This window comes from Ichthyophthirius multifiliis (genome assembly GCF_000220395.1).
Source record: "Ichthyophthirius multifiliis unplaced genomic scaffold scaff_1120509250974, whole genome shotgun sequence".
NCBI classification, from domain to species: Eukaryota; Ciliophora; class Oligohymenophorea; order Hymenostomatida; genus Ichthyophthirius; species Ichthyophthirius multifiliis.
In genome coordinates this window covers 20305-35997 of record NW_004086323.1, presented here as the reverse complement: position 1 = coordinate 35997, position 15693 = coordinate 20305, and the positions used below count along the sequence as shown (strand labels likewise).

Here is a 15693-nt window from a genome sequence, read left to right as displayed (position 1 = left end):
ATAAATTTATTATATTTTATTATTTGTAAATTATTTATAATTATAATCTTATTTTTAATTAAAATTTTTCATAAAAACATTTTAAAGTTTTTAATTAATAAAAAAATTTAAAGAATTCATTTTTATTTTTATTTGAAAATTAATATTTATTTTATTAAATAAATAAAGTAAAAAATAGTTGATAAATTTTTATAACTTAAAAAAATAATAAATATTTAATGTATAATTTAAAATTATTTATATTTAATTATATAATATATTTAATATTTTATATAATAAATTTGTTTTGATAATATTTGGATCTTTTTTTTTTTCATAATTAATTATAACTAAATAAAATTTCAATTATATATTTTATATTTAAAAATAAATAATTCAATTTAAGATTTTAGAATTAATAAAAAGTGGCTATAATAATAAAAATATTTAATAAGTGTGATATAATCTATATATAAATATTATAAAATATATATAAAATACTTAATATAAAAAAAATTATCATAATAATTATTGATGCTTCATTTATTTTTATAATTTTTGATTTTCTTTTTAATATTTATTAAAATTAATGATAATATATTAATTATTTGTATAATCATAATGTTTTTATAAGAAGTAATTATTAAACTTAAAATTATTATTGTAATAAAAATACTAATATAAAAAATATAATTTTTTGTTTTTTTTATTTATATTTCAAATTCAAATTAATAAAGCTAATAAAGCTAAAAATCCGTAAAACAATTTAACTCCAAAAGCAGATTATTTATCAGATTCAGAATTGTCAGTAAGTTAAGCCTAATTAATATTTGCTCTTAAAATTTTAACAATTTTATCACTTGAAGTTTCTAAATTTCTTAAAGCTGTTCCAGAATCTTTTTATAAAGAAATTTTCATGCTAACTTCAATATAGGCATTTACTTAGGGTTAGAATAATAAAATATCAACATCAACAATACCTGGTAACTATCTAATAGTTGAATATTATATTCCGGCTTAATAAGTGTAGATACCTCTATCATCAGAGAATTTAACACCGACAACACTTAAGAATTTTTTATAAGTATTGTCTACAAATTCAATTCTTACAAACATGTGTTATCCAACAATGTAACTAGGACGAACATTTGGATCATAGAAAGTGTCACAAGCGTTAGTTTTACATATAGAACCTTTAGTATCTAAGTCAGCAACAACAATACATTATTATCCTTTATCACAACCTTCAGTAATTTATTTGCTTACATCTAATACAAATACTTCATATTGATCTCTATTGGTGAAGATTCTCATTTCGAATTTATGCAATCTAATAACTGCTGATGAGTTAGAGAATTAAATGGCCATACATAATCTTTAGTAAATATTTCTTTCTTCAACTGATTAGATTGAGGTTAATTAATAAATCTCAATAAGAGGAATTTTTAATTTTGTTTAAATTTTGGATACATTGGTTACATATTATGTATATTTATCTAATTTAACATAGTCTCCATTACAAGAGCTTGAAATTTATAATTCTGTTTATAATTATTCCTTACATTATGGTTCAAGGTCTACATTAGAGATTTATCTCCATTCGTAATTAATTAAATTTTCTACAGAGGTAGCTTAAGTATCAGAATTAACTGTGAAACTACAGTTTGATACTACTACCATATTTACGATTTAGTTGAATAATTACCAGTCACATTTAGGAACAACTTTGAAATCTTCAACAGGTTCACATTACCAAGGAAATCCTTTCTTCTTACGATATTAAGGAGAATTACATACACAATAGTCGTTTTCAACCATAATCGCCATATTAGGTTCCCTGCACCTTCTGCAGATAGCACAACTTTCACATTTTCCATCTGAGTATTCACAGTGGCATGAAGGATGACATTTACTTGGAACACATGATTTTTAAATTGGATGCCATATTTATCCAGGAGGGCATATAATAGGATCAACATTAGATGGATTACAACTTAGTAAATATTTAGGTTATAAAATTAAACCAGTAAGAGGATCTTTTTAATATACAGCTGTATATTCAGGATCAATACAAACACAAATTGTTTATCCAGTAATATCGTCTTTTCCTGACACAGCACCACCTGTAACTCCATTACAATCTTATTAGGAACCTTCAGGAATACATTAACCATTAAATAAGAAGTAAGGAGAATTACACTCACAAGTAAGCTTATTGGCAGTGTAATTTTAAGAACATTCGCACTTATCTCCATTTTATACAAATGGTGAAGCACAAACACATTAACCATTTAAAGACTAGTAAGGAGCAAGACATGAGCAAGTCCTTTAATTTACTCTTGTATAAGGAGAAGGGCAAAGACATTAACCATCGTTATTAAGTTTGAAAGGTGCAGGACAAATACATTATCCTCCAATAACAATAAATGGAGCAGGACATTCGCACTTATCTCCATTTTATACAAATGGTGAAGCACAAACACATTAACCATTTAAAGACTAGTAAGGAGCAAGACATGAGCATGTTGATTAATCTACTCTTGTATAAGGAGATGGGCAAAGACATTAACCATCGTTATTAAGATTGAAAGGTGCAGGACATATACATTATCCTCCACTAACAATAAATGGAGCAGGGCATTCACATTTATCTCCATTTTACACGTATGGTGAAGCACAAACACATTAACCATTTAAAGACTAGTAAGGAGCAAGACATGAGCAGGTTGATTAATCTACTTTTGTATAAGGAGATGGGCAAAGACATTAACCATCCTTATTGAGATTGAAAGGTGCAGGACATATACATTTATCATCACCTTAAAGTTAGAAAGGTTTAGGGCATTCACAAGTATTATTTTCTATATTCAATATAAAGTTATCTTAACATTTTATACAAATATCATCATCAATTTAGCATTGGAAACAATTACTATGACACTTAGGACGTTTTCTACAGATCAAAGAACTATATGGTTTAGGTCTTAAACGAAGGGGCAATTCTACATATTCATTATCACAGACACAAGTATTATTTTCATAACTGAAATAAGTGTAATCCCCAGGACATTCACATTAGCCACTTTTCTCGTTGAGCTTACTATTTCCTTAGCATTCACATATTCCTTTTTTTTAATTGAATTGCATTCTATCTGGGCATACGCATTTATCTAATTTATCATTATAAACTAAATCATCAGGACATTAACAGTTTAATCTTTAAAATTTACCAGATGATATTTAATTATCTGAACCTTTTTAAGGAACGAAACCTGGTCTGCATTAACATTTATATTCACCTTTAATTCTCTCTGCAAAGTTACCTCTGCAACCACAGTATTCTTTATTTATTTTATCAGTAGCTTCATTCAAAAGTTCAGTATCGTTAGGGCATTAGCAATTAATTCTATCTTCTGAAAGTATTAATGGTGCTAAACATTTACCTTCATAGCCACATACTATTCTGAAATCTCTGAAACCCCAATAGGTGTTTTCGGGGTTGAAATTAGCAATTAATTTTACAGTGAATTTGGAAGATTTAGGTGTGAAAATTTCATCAAGAGGAATCATGTAAGTGTCGATGTTTTTAGCAGCTAAAGGATCACAACTTTCTAATTATATTCTTCCGGAATCAAATAATTATTAGTAGTTTTATCCGTATTCATAAGAGAAAATTACTGCATCATCAATTAAAACTTAAAATAAGTGACCTGGTAAGAAATTTCCTAAGGCTAAACTTAATTAGAAATTGCATTAAGTAGGAGTTCCTTTATTATCATTTATATTACCACAATCTCTTTAAACATTAACCAATTTGTATTCATAATATTTATTTATTACTCCATTATTTTCTAATTTACTATGACATTTTGAATCTTATTTTGCTTATTTTTCAGGTAAAACATTAATATTCCATACCCCAAAACCCTCTCCACTACATATTACTTATTTTCCAGATGGTGGTTCATAAACAGCAGTTAATAATGGTTCTTCTGTAGATAAATCTACAGGTCCAGATTAATAAGATAATACTACTAATAATATAAAGAATAATGTTTATAGAAATTTAAATTATTTCATTATTTTTTTATTAATATTTTAGTTAAAATTAAAAATAATTATAATATTAATATTTAAATTATTTAATAAAGTTATGTGATAAAACGGTTAAGTATTATTAATAAAAAAAATTTTAATAAAACGTAAATATAAAATATATATAAGTATTATATGAATATATAAATAAATAAATTTAATAATATATATATATATATATAAATATAAATATATAATATATTTTATATATAATTATATATTTATATAAATATTTTTTATTTTTTTATATATTTTTTATTATAAATATGTTTTTTTTTTTTAAATAATTAAACAAAATTTAATTATTTTTTGTACATTTAACTATATTTAAATTCGTCATTAAATAAATATAATAAACTTATCTTTTTTTTAATATATATGTTATAATATTAAAATTTTTTTCTTTTAATTACTAAAATTGTTTGTTCAAAATAATTATTATATTTTAATAATAAATAATATTTATTTAAAAAAGAAAAACATATAAAAAAATTTTAAAAAAACTGAAATATTAATAAAATTAATATTATTTATTTACATATATAAATATTAAATTAATATAACATTTATAATTTGAATTAACTCTATATTTTTAATATTTAAAAATAATATTTTAATAATAATTATTATTAAATATAATATAAATAAATAGATATATATTTAAAAAGAAATTTTTTCACATTATATTAGATATATAAAATTTATAATTTATATTACATAAATTTTTATTTTATTATTTTTTTAACTAATTTATTTATATATTTTAAAATTTTTATTTTATTATTATTTCTATTAATTTCTATTTAAAAATTAGTTATATTTTTGTTGTTGTATTTTTTTAATTAAGAAATTCATTATAAATTTGAAAAAAAACTTAATATTAAAAAGAATTCAAAAAAATAATAACTATATTTCTTTTGATTATTAGCATTTAACAATTAAAAATAGCTTTTTAAATATCTATTTAATTTTATTTTATATATTTAAAAATTTTGATTTTTTTTTAAAAAAAAATATATCCCATTACATTCAAGATTTCTTAAATGAATTTTATAGAAAATATTATATTAATTATATAATATGATGTATAAATTTTTTAAAAAAATATATATTTGTTATCATAAAAATAGATATTTATAAAATATTTCAAGAATAATCTACAAAAAATAAAATAAGTAAAATTTTATAGCATTAGTAATAAAAATTTTATTTAAAATATAAATAATATATCAATATTCTTATATAAAAGAAATGCAAAATATATAAAACATGCTTTTATATGTATAAATAAATTTGTTTTATTATTAAAAATTATATTCTAGCATAGTCATCATATATAAATAATCAAAATTTTAAAAAGAAAACATTATCAATTTTTTTATACTTTATAAATATGAAAAAAAAAAAAAAAAATTAGAATTAAATATTAAATTAATTGTATTTATTAAATGATTTTTAAATTATATTTTTTATATAAATAATCCTGAAAATATGTATAAATATAAAAGAAAACCAAAATAAATATATATAAATTAAATATAAATATTTAAATATATAATAATAGTATATTATGTAAAAAGAAATATATATTATTTGATTAATACATTTAAATTAAAAATTTCAGTTTTTATTTCTTTTTTAAATAACATATATATATATATATTATAATAATGATTTTTTAATTAATTTATTTAAAAAAATCTTCTTAATATTTTAATAAAAATAAAAATTATGTCAAGATTTTTTTAAAAAATTAAACTCACAATTAAGTATAAGCTTAATTATACGAAATACATTTAATTCACCCTGAAATTATCATAAATAATATTTTTTTTATTATAATGTTAAAAAAAATAAAAATTGAATTTTTAGAATATTCTATATTTATAAAAATAAAATGTATATAAGTTTATTTATATATATATATATATATATGTTTGTATATAAGAGCATTATAAATAAATTTTAAGAAACTAATTTATCTGATTTTAAAAAGTTATATATTGAGATAAAAATATAGGAGTTTTATAAATATTAGGATATAAATACAATATTTATAAATTATTGTTTAATTAATAAATCAACTCTGATAATTATTAAAATTTAAATAATTGCTTTTATTAAATTATTTAAATCAAATTAATATAAAAAGTTATAATGGTATATCAAAAAAAAGTTATTTTTTATATAAAAAAACATAAACCACTTAAAATTAAATTAAAAAAAATAATATTGCAGAATAGGTATAAAAATATAAAATTAATAAAATAAAATATTTTTATAAAAAATAATAGTATTAATATTATTTAATATAATTTAAATACTAATATAATAATGAAGATAAATAAATAATAATAAAAAAAAAATTGAAAAGAGATAAAAACTTAATGAATTATATTTTATAATTTAAATTAATAATAATAAAAAAAAAAAATAGTATATAAATTTTAGTAGATTTTAAATATTAAATTTAAATATATAAAAAAATAATAATTATAAATAAAATTACATATATATAAAAAAAAAAATTAATAGATATAGATATATAAATATATAAATATATAAATATATATATATATAATTATTTATTTATTTATTTATTTATTTATTTATTTATATCTATATATTATTATAATTAATTCTTTTACTTATATAATTTTCTTTTTAATATTATTTTATATAATTATATAAATCTTTTGTAATTTTAATTTTATTTTATTTTCTTTTATTTTTTAATATTTTACTTATTTATATATTTATATTTTTATTTTTTTTATTTATTTATTTTTTTACTTTTCTTTTAAAAACATATTATATTTTTATAAATTAGTATATTATTATATTATTTTTTATATCATATATATATTTTTTACTATTTATTATAATATTTTTATATTTAATTTCAATCTCTCTTGTTTTCATGATATTTTTATTAATAATTATATAAATATTATAAAAAAAATATATTTAATATAATAGATATTATTTTTAAAATTATGAATATAAATAAATTTGATAATATATTTATTTATTTATTTCTTTTTTTTTTATAATCAAGTTTTTTTAAGCCTTATTATTTTATTTTTTATAGCTTATTTATATAGATATTTTTTTTTTATATTTTTATAACCAATACATTTTTTTATCTTTTTAATATTTATTTTTCTACTATATACCTGAAATTTTTACTATATACATTAATTTAGTGATTTTAAGTCAATTAAGATTTAAAACTAGTCTATGAAATCTTCTTTTTCCATATATAAATATATTTTAAATATTTATTATATAAGAGAAAAAATCTCAATCATCTTATTTAAATTCAACAAGTTTTAAGTAATTAGTTTTTATTTTTTTATTTTTTTATTTTTTCTGAATAAAACCGAAATCTATTCTCTAATTTATAATATTTTATTAAATCATACTGTTTTTTTATTTTTCAAATCAATATAGTTATTATGTTTTTTAATATAAAAAACCAAATTTTCTTTATTGAATACATTTATTTATTTTAGCTTTTATAAAATTAAACTGTTATTTAAAACTCTAATATATATATATATATATATTATATCTTTTTGACTTAAACTAATATTATATATTATTTAAAAATATTTTTATTTTATAATATAAAATTTCAGATTTGATTTATATTCTTTTGCAAATTTATTTGTTTTTTATTTAATATATTTATTAATATATGTGTACTTATTTTTATTTAATCTATATTTTTTTCCAAGTTATGACTTTTATTTAATACTCTTTTCATAAATAAATATTTTGGATATTTATTTTATTGAACTTAATAACTAAAATGTATTTAAATTTTAATACTTTTAAGACAAAATATTGATAAATGGTAATAATAATTTATATTAACTTATGTTAAAATAATGTAAGAATGTAAAAACTTAAATTAAAAAAATAAAAGATGAAATAAAAAATATTTAATAATATAAATTATTCATTTATATTTATTAAAAAAAATATTATTAGATATTAATTTTTATATTTATATTTTAATATTTTATCTAAAATTATATCTGAAATATTTTTATTATTTAAAAAAAATTAATATAATTCAAAAAAAAATGTTAAATAAATATCAATATTCTTAATTTATTTTCTTAAAAATATTAAATTAAGAAGATTAAATATAAAATATATTATTAAATAATTTTCAAAATATAAATGATATTAATTAAATCATAAACATTATATTTTAAATTATTATTAAAATTGAAGAAAATAGTCAAAAATAAATAAATATTTGCAACGTTTTGTAATTTTCTTCTTAAAAGACTAAATATTTAATAGAAGTCTTTTTTAATTTCATCAAAGAAAAAATAAATATTAACAAATTAACTTATTTACAACAAATAAAATTATTAAAAATGATTAACATTTCTTAAAATCAAGACTATTTATTTAATTAAATCATAAAATAATAAATATAAATATTTGATGATTCCGAATAATAAAAAGATACTATTTTCTTAGAAAAAGTAGCGAAATTATCAGAATTAATATTTAATTATATAAAAGAAAAATAAGCAAATAATATATAGGAAAATAATAAAATTTTATACTCATTTTAATTATAAATACTAAATATAGTTGAAAAAAAATTTATTTAAGTAATAACAATAAAGTAAGAAGTATTTTATAAAAATTTACAATAAATAAATAATGAAAAATATATTAATTATATTTTTTGTTATAATATATTAATATATTTAAAATTAATTTCAAATGATGAAAGCTTTTAAATAAATAAATAAATTTTTAACTTTTTAAATTAATTTAAGATAAACTATAATTATAAAGAAGATAAAATAATACTAAAAATAACAAAGTATTTTCTTTTATAGAATGATGATTTGTTTTATTATTATATTTCTGAGTTTATTATAAATTTCTTAAAAAATAAATATGATGTAATAAAACTCATATAAAAAGCCGATTAAGAAGTAATTTTGAGTTTAATTATTACTCAAAATAAATGGGTTTAATTATTAAAACCTTTTGCAATAATGAAATAAAATAATAAAAAAGATATTTTAATAAAAAAAATATTATAATTATGAATAACTTTATAATATATTTATTTATATGTATATATTTATATTTATATATATATATATATATATATTTATATATATATATTTATATTTATATAATTATATTTATATTATATATATTATTTTTATTTCTATTTAAATTTTTTTTTTTTTTTCATATTTAATTATATAAATAAAAATTATCTATTCTTTTTTTAATTATATAATTTTTTTATTTTTCTTTAATAATATATTATAAAAAATTTTTATTATTAATTTATTAAATTTAATAATAATTTTTTTTTAATTTTTTTTTTAATTTATTAAATTAAAATTTATTTATTTTTAAAAAATATTTATAAATAAAAATATTTAAATTTCAAGTTTAAATATTATTAAAATAAAAAAATATTAACTAAATAGTTATATTTCTTTAATTATCAATAATTTAAATATAATATCATGTATTTATCTGATTAAAATAATTATAATATATAAATTCCATAAAGTTTCAACACTAATAATATCTAACGTGTAACAAGCCCTTAAATAGAAGATATATATAAGTTAAAAAATCTTAGATTAGAACAAGAAGTTAACTAATTAACAAAAGAAAACGATCTATTAAAATAATAAATATAATAATAAAACTAAAACTAAAAGCTTATTCAATAGAAGATCTAAATATTAAAAAATGATAAATATTAAGAGTTATTGTAGTAAAGAGAAGAAATGTTACAGGACAATGAAGATTTAGCAAGAGGAAGTAAAGTTTTATAATAATAATTAGATAATATTGAGAGAAAATATTAATAATTACTAGATTAACATAATTAATTAATAATGAATTAAGGAAATAATAATTATTTCGATTTAAATTAAGTAAAGAGCAGTTATAAAAATGATCATTAAAAAATGGAAGTATTAAAACGTGAAGAAAATGCTTATTAAAAAAATAAAAATTAAATAAATTAACTTTATACATATTTAAAAGGATAAATTATTAAAAAAAATGAAGATTTAAATTATTTTTAATATATTTAAAATATGGAATAAATTCTGGATGAGGTTTTTTAAATTTCAATATAATAAAATGAATAACATGAAAAAATCTTTAAAATTTTACAAGAAAAATCCTAATAAAATATTTATTAAGAAAAAATATAATATGAATTGATGCCTATTTAAAATATTCAAATTGATTAAAATTCACATATAAATAATCATAAAAGTTAATAAGAAAATTATTAAAAAGAAAATAATAAATAAGAAGATGAATAAATATAATAATAATAGGATATTAATTTATCTTCTAAATATAAATTGGATGAATAAAACAGTTAAAAAATATAATAAAGCAATTAGAAAAATACGCTTTAATTGCCTCAAAAATAATAAGAGAAAACATAAAAAAAATAATAGAGTAATACTAAATTAAACTCGAAATCAAAACTGCAATAATCTTTGTCAGGAAGTAAGAATATAATAACTTCATTAAATAATTTATAAAATAGTAAGGAAAGAAAAACTAGTTAGAGTAAAACAAATATTAAAAAATCTTAATAAAAGATATGAAGAAAAAAAAATATTATATATATATATATATATATATATTATTTATTATATTTTTTATTATATATAATATTAATTTTTTATAAAATATTAAAACAAATAAACAAAGTAATCAAAATATAAATTATAATAAAAAAACTATAAAACAATAAAAAATTAAACTTAATCATTCTAATTTAAATGTTAATTTAATATTCATAGCCGCTAATTCATTTGCAAGATATCTTAAAACAAAAGGAATAACAACTTTTTAGCATTCTGATTCACTACATTTTCTACACTTTGCTTTTTATTTTTACTATCCCCTATTATAATTATAGAAATTATCTAAAGCCTCACCACTTAGTAAATTAGTAAATAAATAAGTAGAAACAAGTTATCCACAACTATTACATATATAGCCTTCTGAATAATCTGAGCAATTAAGAAATCTATCATGTACACAATAAGAAATACCATGAGATAATAAAGCATCTCTTTCCATTTCTCCCATTCTTATACCACCACCTTTTTTTCTACCTTTTATAGGTTATTAAGTTAACATATCTACTGGTCCAGTTGATCTAGCTTATGCTTTATCTGAAACCTAATTTAAATAAAAATATATTAATATAATAATATATTTATAAATAAATATATATTTATATAAATATATATATATATATAAATAAATTTATATATATATATAATTATATATTTATTTTTACTATTATTATTTTATTTATATTTAAATACCATATGACGTAATCTTTAATAATATACTAGTCCTATATATATATCCATTTTCATCATACATCCATATGTACCACTATACATGACTTCGTTTCCATAATAATTATATCCGTTATTTTTAAGTTATTATCCAAAATAACCAACTATATCATCATCTTCATAATTTTAGAATGGGTGAGTTTCTAATATGTTACCTTCTAAAGCCCCACTTTTTCCTGCCATGCTTTCAATTAACATTCCTATAGTCATTCTTGATGGGAAAGCATGCGGATTTATTATAACATCAGGAGTTATCCCAGATTCTGTAAAAGGCATATCTATATGAGGCCAAAGTACTGATAAAACTCCTTTTTGTCCATGTCTAGATGAGAACTTATCCCCAATTATAGGGTTTCTAGGAATTCTAACTCTATATTCAACCCTCGGTTCTTTTTTTTTTCGTCCTAAACTATTGCTACTCCATCCAATCTTCCCATTTCACTTTCTTTATGATAAAATGTCTTCATAGTATTCTTCTAAGTATCTTGTATTTAGAATACTGCAGTTCCTTTTTTTATCACTGATCCAATCGCAGGTATTCCATCGATTTCCAGCCCTTCCTAAATCTGGCTTTTATCCACATTCCTAACTTAATGAAGCATTTTAAATTTCGAAGATTTCTCCTTATTAAACTCTCCTATATCATAAGTATAGTTTTTATATACACACCCATGTCCAAATCCTCTTTCATATGATGATTTATTCAATATCATAGCATCTTCCATATCATATCCTGTATAACTAATAACTGCCACTACTGCATTTGTTCCTGAAGGATAATCAGCAAGTCCATATTCTTCTGGATTTTGTCCTTTTACCATAGGCAATTAAGGACTCATTAGTCTATAAGATTTATTATCGAATCTATAAGGAAAATTATGCATAGGAGTACCCATTGTCTATTTAGCCATTTAACATTAATACATATTTCTTGGTGATTAATTATAGTTTAAAAAAGGAATTTATGATGGCAATATCGATAATATATAAGAAGGTGAAAGTTCTTAGTATTCAGTATCGTTTCTTATATCTTCTTATGTACACGCTATAGATAAATGCACTTATTCGAAAGGGGAGATCCACTCGTTTTAATTTAAATGTAAATGCCTTACTGGTCTTACGAATCTACCCTCATTAGTGTATAAATAAACTCCAGCAAAAAGAATTTATTTATCTTGTATTTCCTTTCTAATTAATCCTATTTCTAAATCAGCAGAAACTAATCTTTCCTAGTCTTAAACAATCTTTAAATATTTTAAAGACTAACAAAATTATTCAGCACATTCATTTTCTATATACCCAATTACTTTGCCGTCTAGAATTACTGTAAGCATATTTGGTGGATAAATAATAGATAAATCATTCACTATAGGATTCATTCCCAATTAGCAACATAGTTTCTATAAATCAATATGCTTGTTTTTATCATAACCAGGTCTAGTTAAAGGCTTACAGGTCATTGCTATATGATTCAAAAGGCCGCAAGGTGCACCATCAGGTGTATGAACAGGGCATATGAAACCCCAGTTCTCAGGAAGTAATTTTCTGACAGTAGTAGTTTTCATTTCAGTAAAATATGCACCTCTATGGACGCTTCTAAAATGACTTAAAAATCTCATATTGTTAAGTTTATCTGCAATAATAGCAAATCCTTTATTCTTATTAGATATATAAAAAATAAATATTATTATTGTATATATAAATATATATTATATTAAAAATATATAATTAAATATTTAAAAATAATTTTTATATATAAAAAGTATATAAAATTTGTATTTATATAAATATATATATAAATATATATATATATATATTTATATGATTTATATATATATATTTTATTTATATTAAATTCTTTTATATATTTTATTTATAATATAATATAAATTTGAAATTTTGGTTTATTTAATTTTTTTTTTATGATTTTTTTTTAAATAAAAAAAATATTTAATAAAAAATTTAAAACTTGCTTTATTTTATATTTCTTTTTAATTTATTTTTATTTGTATTTATTATTTTAATAACCTTATCAATAAAAAATATTTATAAACTTTTATTATTTTCTATTTTTATCCATTATTTTTAAATAATAAAAATTTAGAAAAAATAAAATGGCCTTTTTTAATATATAATTTTTTACTTGCATTAAATCTAATCCAGTTTAACTTTTAAGATTACCAGTAGATAGAAAATACTCTATTTTAGTTCCTATAGAACCTTAAATTTCAATAGCCTTTTTAATATAAGAAACATGCAAAGTTTTTTAAGCTTCCTCTGGTTTTTATCCATCTTTAAATACTTTTTATCTAATTCCTTATAACATTTCCTCTATTTTTTCCTTCAAAATCATTGTATATAGGTGTCCAGGTAATAAAACTTCTTAATTTTATAAAGAATCTAGATTTTCCGGAGAAATTTCATCAGAGACCAGTCCATATAATTTTAATACCATAAAGCATAAAATATTAAACTTATCCATATTATTTTTTAAATGTACACAAATATTTTCATTTATAAAAATTTCTCCTACTTCCTTATCATTTACCTCATTATTATTAATATTTAATACAACTCGAAAACTCTTCCCTAAATAAGCCAAACATTCCTATTTACTATTTAAATTCATTGTTTTTGCACCTCTAATTAGCACTTCCACTCTATCTGAAAGCGAACTTTTTCCACTTTAACCTTTTACTAATTTATTATATATATGTAAGTCCGAAAAATCCCCCAAGCACTTCAAAATTACAATAATTGGAATCAAAAACTCTTGTTTTCGATGCAAAAGTCTCAAAAACACCTACCCGTCTGATATATAGTGCAAAGTGATACTTTTAGCATATAAATCTTCCCTTACACACTTCATTTATACTGCATATTAAGTATAATTAGGACCCCTATTAACATAAGAAGGCCTTAAAAAAGCTATTGGGTAATTTCTCTTTTACATAATGAGCATTCTAACTAATTTCTCATTGCCATTTACAATAAAATACCCTCCGAATTCATTACAATCCTCATGAGCATTCACTAATTATCTAGAATTGAGTTTACTTAAATGACAATGGTCACTCATAACAACTATAGGCACTTCTCCAAGAGAAAGTCTTATTTTTTCGACACTACCTTCATCTATTGTTCGACAAATTGTAGCCAGTAAAGGCGCACTATATGTTTTACGGCTTATACGACATTCCTCAGGCATTAATTTAGAATCTTCGCCTACACCAGAAGATTATCGGGTAGGATAACTATAAATATATATATATATATATTAAGTTAAATAAATAAAAATTACTTTATTTCTAAATCTTCTACCCATACACGCATTTTTTTAAACGAAAGATATGATTATTTTTAACTATCAGAACGACTTTCTTTTATTATTTCAAGAGGTTGGAGATATTCAGCAATTTTCTTTAATCCTTGGTCATATAAATAATTAAATGAATCTATATGATGATGGGATGCTAATTTTAATGTTTTAGCTAAGTCTAAATCGGATTATTTGGCTCTATTTATAAATTGTCGATTTGTTAAAGACTCTTTCATATTTTTTATTTTTAACTTTTTTTTTAATTAAATAGTTTTTTTTATTTTATTTCTATTATTATTTTATATTTTAGTATTTTTATTTTTTTAACCCTTACTAATATAAATATATGATAATAATTTTTTATTTTTATAAAGAAAATTTTAATATATACATAATTTTTGTTTTAAATAATTGATATTTATTAATATATTTTATTTTTATTTATTTACAAAAAACAAAAATTTATTCTTTTTATTAAAAAAAATTATTCTTATTAATTAACGTAAACATTTTTAAAAAAAGATAAAAATACCTAAATAAAATAAAATATTAAGACTCATTTAAATTAATATGTAAAAATATAAATAAAATTAGTTTTTTTAATTAAATAAACACCAATTTATATATCAATAAAATATATTTAAATAATTTATAAAAAAAAAGAAAAAAATTATAAACATATGAAAAAAAAAAATAAGGTTTTTAATTTTATAAAACTTATATAATATCAGTAAAAGAATTAGAAAAGAATATATATATATATATATAAAAAAATAAAATAAATTTAAAAAAAAATATATAAAATTACTTATTATTATATAATTAGTAATATTTATAATAAAATTATATATTATAAAAAATTAAAAAAATGATTTAAAAGAGTAAAATAATAATTAA

At 18.2% G+C, this 15693-nt stretch overlaps 3 protein-coding genes across 3 annotated transcripts, besides 42 other annotated features; all 3 read right to left on the bottom strand. All coding sequences in view use genetic code 6, as the record gives it.

Annotated features, from left to right (window-relative positions):
* Positions 1–14: part of a microsatellite that runs on past the window's edge.
* Positions 15–207: 193 nt separating this feature from the next.
* Positions 208–269: a microsatellite.
* Positions 270–446: 177 nt separating this feature from the next.
* Positions 447–479: a microsatellite.
* A 317-nt stretch (positions 480–796) lies between these two features.
* IMG5_122470 (hypothetical protein) lies at positions 797–3984 on the bottom strand. Its single transcript, XM_004032385.1, has one exon. The coding sequence runs from the start codon at positions 2793–2795 to the stop codon at positions 1290–1292; it is 1506 nt and encodes a 501-aa protein (XP_004032433.1). The 5' UTR covers positions 2796–3984; the 3' UTR covers positions 797–1289.
* Positions 2215–2789: a microsatellite.
* A 198-nt stretch (positions 3985–4182) lies between the features above and the next one.
* Positions 4183–4264: a microsatellite.
* Positions 4193–4307: a microsatellite.
* Positions 4264–4314: a microsatellite.
* Positions 4265–4348: a microsatellite.
* Positions 4265–4356: a microsatellite.
* Positions 4301–4360: a microsatellite.
* Positions 4361–6609: 2249 nt separating this feature from the next.
* Positions 6610–6654: a microsatellite.
* Positions 6610–6655: a microsatellite.
* Positions 6656–6691: a microsatellite.
* Positions 6692–6775: 84 nt separating this feature from the next.
* Positions 6776–6861: a microsatellite.
* Positions 6776–6862: a microsatellite.
* Positions 6783–6871: a microsatellite.
* Positions 6786–6864: a microsatellite.
* Positions 6799–6877: a microsatellite.
* An 8-nt stretch (positions 6878–6885) lies between these two features.
* Positions 6886–6973: a microsatellite.
* Positions 6905–6973: a microsatellite.
* Positions 6974–7418: 445 nt separating this feature from the next.
* Positions 7419–7446: a microsatellite.
* Positions 7447–9118: 1672 nt separating this feature from the next.
* Positions 9119–9156: a microsatellite.
* An 11-nt stretch (positions 9157–9167) lies between these two features.
* Positions 9168–9284: a microsatellite.
* Positions 9180–9276: a microsatellite.
* Positions 9180–9278: a microsatellite.
* Positions 9180–9298: a microsatellite.
* Positions 9299–9395: 97 nt separating this feature from the next.
* Positions 9396–9483: a microsatellite.
* Positions 9431–9456: a microsatellite.
* Positions 9484–10464: 981 nt separating the features above from the next.
* Positions 10465–10506: a microsatellite.
* A 213-nt stretch (positions 10507–10719) lies between these two features.
* Positions 10720–10760: a microsatellite.
* Positions 10742–10790: a microsatellite.
* Positions 10744–10790: a microsatellite.
* Positions 10791–10872: 82 nt separating this feature from the next.
* IMG5_122460 (hypothetical protein) lies at positions 10873–11675 on the bottom strand (the record flags this gene model as incomplete). Its single annotated transcript, XM_004032384.1, has 2 exons — positions 10873–11292; positions 11442–11675. 2 exons carry the CDS (start codon positions 11673–11675, stop codon positions 10873–10875), a joined length of 654 nt encoding a protein of 217 aa, XP_004032432.1.
* Positions 11296–11402: a microsatellite.
* Positions 11299–11407: a microsatellite.
* Positions 11340–11395: a microsatellite.
* Positions 11341–11403: a microsatellite.
* Positions 11676–11683: 8 nt separating the features above from the next.
* IMG5_122450 (hypothetical protein) lies at positions 11684–14925 on the bottom strand (the record flags this gene model as incomplete). Its single annotated transcript, XM_004032383.1, has 3 exons — positions 14779–14925; positions 13621–14731; positions 11684–13135 (listed from the first exon to the last, which is right to left on the bottom strand). The coding sequence occupies exons 1-3, from the start codon at positions 14808–14810 to the stop codon at positions 11684–11686; spliced, it is 2595 nt and encodes an 864-aa protein (XP_004032431.1). The 5' UTR covers positions 14811–14925.
* Positions 13171–13294: a microsatellite.
* Positions 13171–13365: a microsatellite.
* Positions 13178–13246: a microsatellite.
* Positions 13258–13317: a microsatellite.
* Positions 14926–15594: 669 nt separating the features above from the next.
* Positions 15595–15659: a microsatellite.
* Positions 15625–15659: a microsatellite.
* Positions 15660–15693: the final 34 nt, after the last annotated feature.